Below are 12,994 nucleotides of genomic sequence, written 5' to 3'. Positions count from 1 at the left end.
GTTCTCCTGCCGGTCCCCCAGCCCCAGAGGTGCCAACAGCCAGCCCAGCCTGCAGCCCTGCCACCCCCATCCTGACACAGTGTGCTCTGTGCACATACCTTATGTCTGGATCACACCGTCAGCCACCAATTTGGTAATAAAATTTAATTGGACATACTTTCAGGACCACAGCTGGCCCAAGCTGCAGTTTACCCGCTGCTCTGTTTGGCTGCCAGTCTCTTATCTCTCTCTTCAGCAATGGTCAGGCGGATGCCCTTTCCACGGGGCAGAGAGATCCATGGCTTGTTGCCCTGAAGTGAGGAAGGAGAGACCACATCACACTGAGGAACTCAGAGGGTTATAAAGTCCTCCCTTTCAATGAGGAAAAGCAGCAAGGGCAGCCCTTGCCTGAGCAGGGCAACAAGCAGTTTGGTGTCCTTCGCTCAACAGCAGGCCCTGAGGAAACTGTGGTGCCAAAGCCATCAGAACCTTTTCCAACCTAGACTTAAGGATCCAGAGATGGCAATATTTGAGGCTCCTGGGAGAGGACACTCCTATGGAGCAGATGCCCCTAAACTGCTCAGCTCCACCTTGCCCAAGGAGGCTGTGCATGCCCCATCCCTGCAGGCATTTGAGGCCAGGCTGGATGTGGCTCTGGGCAGCCTGGTCTGCTGGTTGATGACCCTGCACACAGCAGGGGGTTGAAATTAGATAAGCATTGTGGTCAACCCAGGCCATTTGATGATTTCTATGATTTGAGAAGAAAACTTTACAGGGTTTCCTCTTCCAAACATCCCCAACCCTTCTAGGAAGGCGGCTATGAATTCAGAGCAGTCAGCTCTGTAGGCTTACAGGCGAGCAGAAGCTGCCCCCAGGAGACACCCATAACTCCTGGCTTTAAGAGGAGGGGAGGACACACTCTCCTTCAGCCCAAGCAGGCTTACCTTGCCAATAACGAAGATGTTGGAGAGCCTGGTGGCAAAGCTGTTGCCATTGGCATCCTTCACATGGACCACATCGAAGGAGCCAGGGTGTCTCTCCCGGTTGGTGATCACCCCAATCCGGCCCAAGTTGGCGCCGCCAGTCACCATGCACAGGTTTCCTAGGATGAAGGAGAGAGGGCTGTGACAAGAGCTTGTGGTGCTCCTCAAGAGCCTGGGGAGAGGCAGAGCCGTGGAGCATTCGGACAGGAACCACCCAATGCAGCTCTCTCTGGTCCCAACATCCATACAATGCATTCCTTATCACCTTTTTGCTACGCTGCTCAGTGGCAGCTGAAAGCTTCTCCCACAGCCTGCTCCTAAAGCAGAGAGCAGGGAATCTTCCTCTCGCTGCCCAGGGCTTTTCTCTGACAGCCCCATCTGGCCTCAAGCAACCTTTCCAGCAGCTTCTGCCCAGTGCCTGCTTGCTCTGGGAGCTGTTCAGAGTCCCCACACCCAAACGCCTCCCAGTGCCCAGACACAGGAGGAACCGGTGCTCCGGATGCACAGGGAAACATCACTCCCTGCACGAGGATGCTGCTTCTCTATTCACATCACAGGTGCCTGGCAGTTGTCCTCAGCTTCTGCACTGCTCACCAGTCTCCCAAGAAAGCAGCATCTTGCAGCACATGCTCGACCCACCTGTGTCAAACTTGATGAAGTCTGTGATCTTGCCGGTCTCCAGGTCAATCTGGATCGTATCGTTCACCTTGATGAGGGGATCCGGATAGCGGATGGTGCGGGCGTCATGGGTGACCAGGTGAGGGATTCCTTTGGTGCCCACAAAGATCTTCCTCACCTTGCACAGCTTGTACTGCAAGCAAAGCACGGCCCTGCTCAGACACAGCTCCCCAGCCTCTGCACAAACACCACCTTCATTTTCCTACTGAAGTACCCACACTGCAGTGTTTTTCTCACTCTGCCCTGAAGCCCATGGCCATGCAGCAGAGGCTTCCATCCCCCAGGCCCACCAGAGCCCTGCAGCCCTCCTCAGCACCCTCCAACTTCCAGCCAGCTTGGGACTCACAGCTTAACACAAAGCAGCAGCCAGAAGTGAGCGCACTGCTGGGGATGGAAGGGCTCTGAATGCACAGCCAGCAAGCAGCTCTCCTCTCAGCATCACCACACAGCAGAGGTGCCTGGGTTAAGGCAGGGTGCACAGGAGTCCCTCCTTGACACTCCATTTTAAGAGCAACTCTCTTCTGGGAAGGGCCTAAAAGTGCTGCCCACAGCTTCTTAGTGCTGCACAATGCACCTCTGGCTGGGCATGACTGGGGTCTGAGCAGCAGCCCTGCTTGTGGTGGCCCTGAGTCTGCAATCTTCTGCCCATTCAACCACAACAAGCAAAGCTCTCTGTAAAGGTGACCCAACCACACCAAGAGCGAGAGCAGCCAGCAGCTGACCACGCACCTGCAGGTACATCTGGGCACCACCCTCACATCACCAACACGTTTTCCCCCACAAAAGCTCCATGCCCCAACCCAGAAGGCCCTGCAGAAGAGCTGATCCTCTCGAGGGCGGCACGGATTCTGCATTCAAAACCACCAGCTCAGGACATGCCAAGGAACAAACAGTGCTCTGAGAACACCCGGCCAGGCCCACACAGCGACAAGCTGCAGCTCCTCACCTTGGCCTCTTCAGCTGTGATGCGGTGAACAGCAAAGCGGCCCTTGGTGTCGTACACCAAGCGGAAGTGTTCGCCTGTCTTCTCGATGCTGATGACATCTGATTTCACAGAGAGAAATAAAAGAGCAGCAGTTAACAACTACGCTATCCAACGCTAACTCAGCACAGAGCTCATCTTTAAATGGGACATAAAGGCTGCTGAACCACGCTCTCTCCCTCGTTGTCACCAGGGCATCTTCCCTCCCCACACAGCCTCACAACGCTGCCCCCCCAGCAGCACGACATACCCGTCCTCACTCCCCCCGGACCTCACCCATGAAGCCCGCAGGGTAGGTGATGTCGGTGCGAACTTTGCCGTCGATCTTGATGAACCTCTGCATACAAATCTTCTTCACCTCATCTCCGGTCAGGGCGTACTTCAGCCTGTTCCGCAGGAAGATGATCAGCGGGAGGCATTCCCTCAGCTTGTGAGGGCCCGTGGAGGGACGGGGCGCCTGCAGGAGGAGAGGAGCCTCGGGATGGGCACACAAAGCAACGCGGGGCCCGCAGCAGCACCTGGGGATGGCCGCATGGTGCCCAAACCCTCAGCTGGCACTTACGAGCTGCGGAAGGCGCAGCCCCGCCGGCAGGACGGCAGATCCGCCTTAAGAAACGCTGAGAGTTCACAAACCATCCCCGAGGAGCGCAGCCGAGCTCCCAGCCCCGCACAGCCCCGACCGCCCCCGGCCCGCACTCACGAAGACGCCCGTCAGCTTGTCCAGCATCCAGTGCTTCGGCGCCGCCACGCGCTTCAGGTGCTTCTTCGGGCCGCGGGCCTGCGGGACGGGACGTGTTAGAGTGCGGGGCCGCCGCTAGGCCCGCCGCCCCCATCGCCGGCTCCCCGGCCACCTCCGGCTTCCCGTCCCTCCCACAGCCCTTCGGTGGGTTCCCTCGTGCCCGGGGCGGCGGCGGGGGCGGCGTCGGCCCACAGGAGGCGGCGGATGGCGGTGGATGACGGAGGGGAGCGGCGGTGCCGCGCACTCACCATGGCTGCGCTCCTGCGGGAAAGGGAGGCCGCTTCCGGTGCGAGGCTGATATGGGCGGGACGGGCCGCGGCGGCACCACCTCCCCTTAGTGCGCCCCCTGGCGGCGCGGAGGTCCTGAGGGCGCTGTGAGCGACACCACCTCCCACCTCCCGCGACGGGCCGCGCGCAGTGCTGTCCTCCATGCGCTCCCCTTCCATGCTAGGACCATCCCAAGTCACCCCTTAACCAGGCTGGGACCCCCCATAACCCATCCATCCAGACTGGGATCCTTTCACGGTTTCCTTCCCCACCCCCAATGGTTCCTCATCCAGGCTGGTTTCCCTTCATTAAAGCTGGGACGTCCCCATCTCCTCCCTGTGCCCCAAGCTGGGATCTCTCCACATGCACCCTATCCAAAATGGGGCCAGCCCACGTTCCCCCCACTAACCATGCTGGGTACACCTCCCATCTCCTCCCTGCATAGGGTAGGGGGCAAGAAGGGGTCCGTTGGTGCCAGTGCTGCAGTGGGTGATGTTGGTAAGGCAGCTGGAGGGGGAGCCCACGTATGGGGACACCCAGGGAGGGACAACCCAGCTGGCTGGCAACCACACTCCTGCTCCTTACCTAAACCCCACTGAGCCCCACAATTTGGCACTGGGGGTTCTTCCCCTGAAGGGATGGTTACTAACGCTGAGTGCAGGCAAGGCAGGGCAGATACAGGGCGAAAGGAAAAGGGCTGGAGTATTTCAAATATTTTATGTGGAAAAAAAATGCCCATCAGTTTAAAACACAGCTTGCAGTGGCCTGTCTCTTAAAAAACATTTAAAACCAGTTGTGAGAATAAACTTTAACCACGTTAAAAAAGGGAAGAGAGATGAGCAAGAGAGGCTCTGCTGGCCTGGGAAACCTGTGGCTGGAGGGCACGCTCTCCCACCCATGGAGATCCATGGCACACAGCAGGCTTTGCTTTTTTAAAGAGAAATGGATTCACCAACGAACCAACAGTAACCTCTTCATATTCCTCCTGCAGCCACAAATGTCATCAGCTGCTCTGGAAACATCTCTCCAACAGAGCAATGCTGTTACAGGAACCTGAGCCTTCCCTTCTTCACTAAACCACGTGCTTCAGATTGCCTGCAATAGAAGAGGAAAAAGGGTTGAGCCCAACCTCAGCCTGATGGCATGGCCCAGCCCGGGACATCCCAGAGCACTCAGAGCAGTTTAGCAGATCCATTCTCTGCCCAGCTAGAGGAAAGGCAACAGCACAACAGCACCTTTTGCTAACCGAGACCACAGCTCTGAACTAAATGTGCTCCTGAGAATCCCAAGAGAAGTGGGAGATGTACTAAGAGCAAACAAAGAAATGGGTTTCATCTTTCCAGCTAGCAAGGAAGATTGCAGTGAGCCAGAAGTCCTCCCTAAAAGGCCAAAATAAAGCAGGAGTGCCAGCTTTACCTGACTGCTCACCTTTGATCACGTTAAGAATTTCTTGAATTCTCTGCGGCTCGTTGCGGTCCGGCCTGCAGCTGGGTGTGATCTCCAGCACGTAGTCAGGACCATACTCTGTGAAGAACTGCAGGAACAGGAGAGGGGTAAGCAGCCAAACCAGGCTCACGAGACTCCACAATCCCCCTGTTGTCCCATCCAGCATCCCCAGCAAGACGGAGCATGGCCATACACAAGCACCATATGCTCCATCTGACCCGGATTTTCACATGTTCCTTCTCCCTGGCACATCTCAAGGAGCAATCTGAGCGAGCAGATGACTCCACCTCCTCATCCTCTGTAATTATCTGAGGCTGGAGCTTATTGGTTTCTTAGAACCTTTCAAAAAAGACGCAGACAGCTTCACTTTTTGGGAACAAGCAGCCACTGCGCTGTTAGGGAAGCGCATTATTGTTACAGGAGAGGCTCTCAACAAACAGCACTGAGCTGAGTGTGCCTCGTGGATGAGGTGGGATGACTCTGTTCTTGTGTAAGGAGAAGGGATTAGGGAAAACTTTACCTCGTGATCAGGGATCTCAGAGGACAGAGATCTGCCAAGGATGACCCCAGTCAAGTACGTCCAGCAGCGGGCTGTGTTGGCAAGGTTGTAGCCTCCTGTCTCCAGCAAGAATCGTGATTTTGGGAGGGAAAGATTGGGGAAAAGGGAAGAGAGAGATTTTACTGGAGGGAACAAGCTGCAGAAGCTCCTCCAGACACCTCTGTAGACCCAGAATTGCCAACAAGGACAGGTTTTCATCAGTAATAGGGATAGCAGTGCAAGGGCGGCAGGAGAGACAAGGAATTGCTTTTTAATGCCAGCCTTGGTTCCATAAAGCAAAATACACAGGTCCAGCCATTTGTTAGTGAGCAGTCATGTTTGAGAGGTACTCATCAGCTTCAGATATGTCAGCTGGCGACTACTTCACAAGTACAGGAGGTCTCATGGGCAGCATGGAAGTGCTCCTGTCCATCATGGCTATGCATGACCTCACAGGGGGGACCTTGGCTGAGAGAAACCCTATGACAGACTTGGAAAGTGCTTTTCTCCAGTAGACTAAAATAAGGAGGAAAAAAACGCTTGGAAAAGAGGGAGATTGCATATCCCACTGTTCACTTGGCCTTGTTTTTTGCCAAGTGCCAGTTCTCCCCCCCAAGATTTCCACTCCGAATGCCTCTCTGAGCCGTGGTGGTGGGACACTCCTTTGGCATTTTCACCTCAGGCCAAATTTTGGGGGCTCTTCTTCCCTTTCCCAGCCTACCCACAGACACGGCCTCTGTTCCGACCCACATGAGCCCACTCACAGTCAGATGTCTGAGGCAGGATAGCAACACAGCCTGGCATCTGCTGGTACCACGTATTTAATGCCTGAGGCCACCCAGTTGTTAAGGCCAAAGACTTGCTCTCCTGGAGGACCAAGCAGCTTCCTTGCCACCATCAAAACGTGCACACACTCACCTCCTCCCAGGATGAGAGTTGCCAGCTGCCACTGCAGGACGTACTTCAGGCACTTGCCCACCCCCTCAGGCGTCATGTTGAAGGAGCACATGGGGTCTCCAGCCATGGTGTCAGCCCCCAGTTGTAGCACCACTGCCTCAGGGCTGAAGGCAGCATACACCTCCTTCAGCACGCTGCAGAGAGAAGCAGAGGGTTACCACCAGCTTAGCTCAGTGGGAGCATCAAACTACACGTGTACATGGGCTGCCCTGAGCAGGAGGGCTGGAAGCCAGGCCTGGGGGCAATCCTTCCCTGTGACAGAGCAGAGCAACGTCTGCTCCTGCTGCTTCTCACAAGCACAGGACAGGAGGAACAGAGGTGGCTCCACATTATCACTCTGCCCTCTCCCATCCCCCTGGAGCAAAAACACAGCTCCCCTGGCTCTGACACACATAGAGGGCAGTGTGCTTTCCATTCTTTATTACAAGTATTCTCTTGCAGAAGGCAACTGGGACTTTGCTCAAGGAGATTCTTGGCCCCAAAGAGAATGATCCCGTTCCCAGCACTGCACTCTAAAGCCCAAAACATCATGAAGAAAAATACATTTCTTTCACAACAGTGTCTTTATTCCTCTAAAATAAGAAAGAGATGTGGTTCCTGGGATAAATGCTTCTGCCTTGGTTGAGAAGGCAGGTTAAGCAACTCCAATTCTTATTTGACATGCAATTATAAACCACTGTGGTGTCAAACCAAAGAGCTTGCACTACCCAGATCTCACCCCAGGACCTTCATCAGCCCCTTGCCAAGAGGGATTAAAAACAAGTAAAATCCACGTGGTCTCTAATACTCCATCCAAATAAATCGTATCAGAGCAAGAGGGCTTACGTCTCACAGATCTGGTAATATTTCTCATCCTGAATGCCATCCTGGATAGGCACATTCACGCTGTAATAGCGACCTTTCCCCAGGCCAACATCTGTCACATCTCCTGTGCCTGGAAAATGGAAACAGGCAGCGGTTAAAGAAGAGGAAAAGAGGCTCAGCACTGAGAGAAACGTGAGGCACGTCTCAAGCAAGAGCAGAGTGCCAGTGCCTGGTAAGTCTATGGAGGCACACGGGCCCACTTCACACTGCCACTGGAAGGTTTTGATGGACCTGGTTCTGGCCCTCTGCCCCATCTTGTGATTAAACTTCCAAGGGCAGCCAGCAGTGCCTCTGCCAAGAGGCTGCAAGGAGAAAGGAGGAGATACATCAGATAAACACTTTCCCCCTTTTTCTTTCTACCGGGTCAAAAAAGAGGGAACATTTAGGCAGCAAGGCACCTCTGCTGATGAGGGTGAGATGTGCCTGTGCTGTGACCTCACTGCTGCTGTGTGAATCAAATCAGCACAAACCTTGCAAGTTCAACTTGCCTGGGAAAAATCCTGGCGAAAACTTGTGCAGGGAAACAGTCATGACCTTCGAGGTGAAGCTAAAGGCATCTTCAACACCTGTCAGAAGATGGAGAAGTAAAAAGCTTCCATGCACCACTCTTGTAAATGACAGAATGTAACAAGATGACCAGTAAATACTGTGTGCAGAGCAGGAATGCAATGAATGAAACAGAAAAACACAAGTGGCTCACTAAAGCCATCCTCCACCAATGGAGATCCGAATTCAGAGGCAGCAGTGGTCACAACTGAAATGAATCTGGCAGGTCTCATGCTGATCAGAACCAAGGGGGACCCAACACCTCGAGTCAGTGCTCATCTGCAAGGCTGGGGAGGGAGCTGAGCACAGATGCTCTGCCTGGAGCTTGGCCCTGATTAGAATCAGAGCTACTGGGCTCTCCTGCTTTTCTCAGTGCTGCTGCAATTCCACGTGGCTCTTCTTTTTCCTCAAGGATGTATTAAAATAGTAAGGGTGGGAAGGGAAAAAAGAAGTAACGGGGAACTTAACAGAAACCAAATGTAGGGGGGAAACGGAGCGAAATGCAACACACCATAAATTAGGAGAACAGAAATGTGAAGTGGTGATGAAATGATGTCCCTGAAGCAAGGAGTCTCCCAGCAAGGCCCTCTCTGCTCTCAGTTTCATAGCATCCTGCCTTCTTTTAAAAGCAACGTTTGTTAGCGACTGCTTCCCCTTTGCAACGGTGACACTGATGAATTAAATGCTGTCACTGAGGATGGGGACATGGGCCTGGGGAAGCTCTCAGAATGTATCATCATTCTTAGAATGGGCTGGGTTGAAAAGGACCTCAAAGATCATCCAGTTCCAACCCCTTGCTGTGTGCAGGGTCGCCAGCCAGCAGCCCAGGCTGCCCAAAGCCACATCCAGCCTGGCCTTGAATGCCTGCAGGGATGGGGCATCCACAGCCTTCTTGGGCAACCTGTTCCAGTGTTCTCACCAGAGAGGTAACTGCAGCAGGAACAGCACTGAGTTGCTTTAGGTACAACAGTGCTGCCCAGAACCTCATGAGAGGGCAGAGTAACAGCCACAAAGCAGGGCATGGGCAGAACTGGGCTGAGGGAATTTGCACTGAAAAAGGGCAAAGCCACTGCTGCTGCACCACGTGAAGCCTTACTCAAGTCTATGCAGCTTGCAGGCTGTGCCAGGCCTTACCATCCCCGTGATGCAAATCCAAATCGATGTAAAGGATGCGGTCAAATTTCTGGCGCAGCCGCAGGATGCCCAGGACAGCATCGTTCAGGTAACAAAAGCCAGAAGCTTCATCCCTGTGAGAAAAACAGCCACAAGATTAAATGGCACCAGTGCAATCCCCGCTCTTCTCAGCTTTGCCACCTGCACTTGCAAGCCTTCATCTCACAGGGGTGGAGAAGAGGAAGAGACGGGTCAGGAGCAGCCCAGCTCACCAAGAACACAACTGCTTGCTTCTCCACCCTGGGTTTGCCAGCAGCAGCCCCAGCTGAGGTGAGGTAGGAGCTCTGCCCATCTCAGGGCTGCACAAATAAGGTACGTGCATGGAAACAGCTGCCCTTTATGCACAGCACAGGAAGCTTCCTATTGTTGGCACCAAAGGAACAATTCTTTTTGAGTTAGGGTCAGAGATGTGACTTAAGCAAAATTCTGGGGAGCCTCTTGTCTCCCACAGCTGCTGGTGTGTTTTGGAAGATGGTGGACACAATTAATTAAACACACATCTGTGGGGAACAGGGAAGCCAGGGGAATTATTTTAGTGCTCCACAATCACAGAATCCTAGAATGGGCTGGGTTGAAAAAGGACCACAGCGCTCATCAGTTCCAACCCCCTGCTGTGTGCAGGGCTGTCAACCAGCAGCCCAGGCTGCCCAGAGCCACATCCAGCCTGGCCTGGAATGCCTGCAGGGAATAATCACAAGGTTCAGGCCGATACTTCATCTCCTGACAGTGACTGGTGATTGACACCACATCTCAGAGCACGAACAAAATCAGAGGTCAGCCTTGCACGACTTCACTCTTCTTATCAACAAACCAAGAAAGCCACACAGAACAATTTGGACAATGTTTTGCCAGACTCATCCGGGTTTGAAAGGACACCAATCCTTTGCCATTCTCTATGGACCACAACGTGCTTTGCAAAATCGATTCTCACTTGAGCCCCAGGATAAGCAGCTGTCTCAGGAAGCAGGACTCACCCCAGAGCCACACTGCAGCAGCTGCCCTACGTCCCGTGTCCTTCCCTCCCCCCTCTCACACCACACTGCTGGATCTCCTCCCCCAGAGGAAAGCTGGGTCAGACAGCAGGTGAGAAAACACAAGGGAAGAGATTGTTTCCTTACTTCTTTGCGTGATGCCACCCTCCAGGCCAGTTAATTGCTACCTTGCACTTGCCATCCAGCAGGCACTGGGCTGCAGTGATGGTGGCTCCCCCCACGGCTGCTGCGTAGTCAAAGATCCCTTCAGTAGCCGGACAGTCGTAACCTGTGGGTGACAGCCAGCATCAGGCACTGCTGAAGGGAAAAGCACACTTGGGGCTACTGGTCCTTAAGCACAGCTCTGACTTTCCATTCTCTGCACACCGAAATTACAAACAAAGCACTGTGCAAAACCCTCGTGACAGGTATCATATCTGGGCTTGCGTGGCAGATACAGGGAGTGGTAAATGTGAGGGTGAAAAAAGAGGTTTTCTCATGTTCCGGTCATTCAGATTCACTGAAGGAGTTTTGAGCTCATTTCTGATCTCTACCTTTCTGTTAGCTACCTTGACCCCACAGCAAGCTTGCAAAACACACACTAATTCTCTGGTGTTCCTCCAGGAAAGCCCTGATGCAGCAGCAGCAGATGCATTTTCCCACTAAAAACTGAGATATCCACAAGGAAGGCAGGCTGAGGCATCTCACAGGTCCATGGCTAGGACCTGATCTCCTCCATTTCCTACAGCAGCCTCTCTAGAGCTGATCCAGCACTGTACAAGCCCAGAGCTGCTCCTCCAAGTGCACATAGAGCAGTTTCAGAGACAGAAAGGACTAGTGCATCACTCAAGCTCTTTCTAATTCAGCAGGCAAGAGCCTACTGCTCAAGATAACAGGCAAAACCATCGTGCAAATGGTGCAGGTTTGGTTCCTGGTGGCAATTTCAGGCTGTCATTCCCATGACAGGCAGAATAACAGCATAGGGCTGACAGTACCCTCTGCTGGCAAAGCAAAAAGCATCAACTTGACTGGCAACTGCTGGTCGGAGGGGTTTGGCAGCACCTCAAAGCTACACCAAGGCATCTATGCAGCCCACTAGCAAACAGCATCCTGTCAGGTTACCCTATTGCAAAAAGTTTGTGTCCTTACCCAGTCCATACTCCACAGACTCTGGGTGGTCATCATCCCCCTCCTCACTGACCTTCTGCAGGTGCTGCAGGTAAGCATCTGTGTGGAAGCTTGCCATCTCCTCCATGGAAGCCACTTTGGGCTTGATTATCCTAGCAGAAAGAAAAGGGGGCAGGTCAGGAGGACACCACTGCAAAGCACAGCTTTGACCTCCTCAGATAGTTTGGCAACTGCTGCTAGAAAACTACAAAAAAATTCATCCCTGTCTCATACCCAACTGCCACTTTGAGTAGAAAGCTGGAACAGGCCTTAGAAGATTAGCACTGGCTGCTGTGCTCACTCCAACAAGGAACTGTTACAGGTGCTGCCTGAAATTAACCTTTCACCCTCACTTCAAGGGTTTTTCTCCCTTTCCTGTTTGCTGTCCCAGTCGGATTCCTAGCAGGCACAACGCTTCTAGGACACCATTCTGCTGGAGCAGGAGCTGAGCAGTGACACCTATCTGCTCTTAACTCTGCTGTGTCTGGAGAACATCTCTGTCCTCATACTGAGAGAAAGTAGTCACAGAATCCTAAAATGGCCTGGGTTGCAAAGGAGCACGATGCTCCTCCAGTTCCAACCCCCTGCTGTGTGCAGGTCACCAACCAGCAGCCCAGGCTGCCCAGAGCCACATCCAGCCTGGCCTTGAATGCCTGCAGGGATGGGGCATCCACAGCCTCCTTGGGCAACCTGTTCCAGTGCCTCACCACCCTGTGTGAAAAACTTCCTCTTAAGTCTTTCCTCCCCCCTTCATATCCTCAATCTGAAGACCCCAAAGATGGGTTCTAACCCTTCTGCTCCAGACCTCACTCCGTCTCCTCTCCTGAGCAGTACCTACACTTCCTAAGAAGGCTCCCAAGGAGCAGCGCAGCACAACAGCGCAATCTCCCTGAGTCTCAGTGCTGCCCATGAACTCGACCTGCATCAGCACGGCTTGAAGCCATGAGGAACTGCATGGAGGCAGCAGGAGGCAGTGTGCACGTTGTGTTAGGGCAGGAGGGTAGCTATGAATGACACCTGCAAGCGTTACCACGCAGTCCACTTAACAAGGAGGCCATCATTAGATCCTAGAGGTGCCCTACAGCCACACAGCGAGTGAGGGCTGCAAGAGGACAGCTCAGCTATCACCAAACCTCAGCAGAGAGGAAAAGGCTCTCCTGGCAGAAAACGGAGTCACTTACATCATGTGGTCGAGCAAGGAATACGCCTCGATCAATGAGTGCACCATGCTGGCCTAGGGGGAGAAATAAAAGGAAGACGAGGATCAGCGTGAGAGCGGCCGTGCGGCCCGCGGTGCCCGGAAGGAGCCCTTCACACCGCCAGGCCTCCCCTCACACAGCGGGACCCCTCCTCACACACAGCCCCTCACGCCGCCATCCCTCAGCGGGACCCCCTCCCCTCTCATCCCCTCCCCCCCCGGGCCCGCCCCCCGACGGCCCACCCCCCTGCAGCCCACCCGTTTGGGCACTTTGCACAGGGAATCGCACAGGGCCGCGTACTCCGGGCTGTACACGTAGGCCACGGGCGGCCCCGCCGCCATCAGGGCCGCCACACCGGGCCGGGCGCCCGGCCTCACCGCCGCGGGGCACGCCGGGAGCTGTAGTCCGCGCGCGGGGCGTGCTGGGAAGCGCTGCTGCCGCGCGAGGCACGCTGGGACATATAGTCCTCCCATCGAGGCCCGCTAACATGGCGGCTCCCGCCCTC

The 12,994-nt window shown here is 54.3% G+C and overlaps 2 protein-coding genes across 2 annotated transcripts; both read right to left on the bottom strand.

Moving 5' to 3' along the window:
- Positions 1 to 129: 129 nt before the first annotated feature.
- RPS4X (ribosomal protein S4 X-linked) lies at positions 130 to 3,822 on the bottom strand. Its single transcript, XM_042825522.1, has 7 exons — positions 3,610 to 3,822; positions 3,323 to 3,400; positions 2,899 to 3,079; positions 2,587 to 2,684; positions 1,602 to 1,773; positions 924 to 1,081; positions 130 to 290 (listed from the first exon to the last, which is right to left on the bottom strand). Exons 1-7 carry the CDS (start codon positions 3,805 to 3,807, stop codon positions 189 to 191), a joined length of 987 nt encoding a protein of 328 aa, XP_042681456.1. The 5' UTR covers positions 3,808 to 3,822; the 3' UTR covers positions 130 to 188.
- Positions 3,823 to 4,326: 504 nt separating this feature from the next.
- On the bottom strand, positions 4,327 to 12,854 carry HDAC8 (histone deacetylase 8). The gene is made up of 11 exons (XM_042825521.1): positions 12,747 to 12,854; positions 12,472 to 12,524; positions 11,273 to 11,403; positions 10,271 to 10,412; positions 9,114 to 9,226; positions 7,922 to 7,999; positions 7,395 to 7,503; positions 6,531 to 6,703; positions 5,595 to 5,689; positions 5,057 to 5,162; positions 4,327 to 4,723 (listed from the first exon to the last, which is right to left on the bottom strand). Exons 1-11 carry the CDS (start codon positions 12,828 to 12,830, stop codon positions 4,701 to 4,703), a joined length of 1,107 nt encoding a protein of 368 aa, XP_042681455.1. The 5' UTR covers positions 12,831 to 12,854; the 3' UTR covers positions 4,327 to 4,700.
- Positions 12,855 to 12,994: the final 140 nt, after the last annotated feature.

This window comes from Centrocercus urophasianus, unplaced genomic scaffold, assembly GCF_019232065.1.
Source record: "Centrocercus urophasianus isolate 14NV4802_14NV808 unplaced genomic scaffold, USGS_Curo_1.0 seq_248, whole genome shotgun sequence".
Lineage (NCBI taxonomy): Eukaryota > Metazoa > Chordata > Aves > Galliformes > Phasianidae > Centrocercus > Centrocercus urophasianus.
This window is presented reverse-complemented; position numbering and strand designations above follow the sequence as displayed.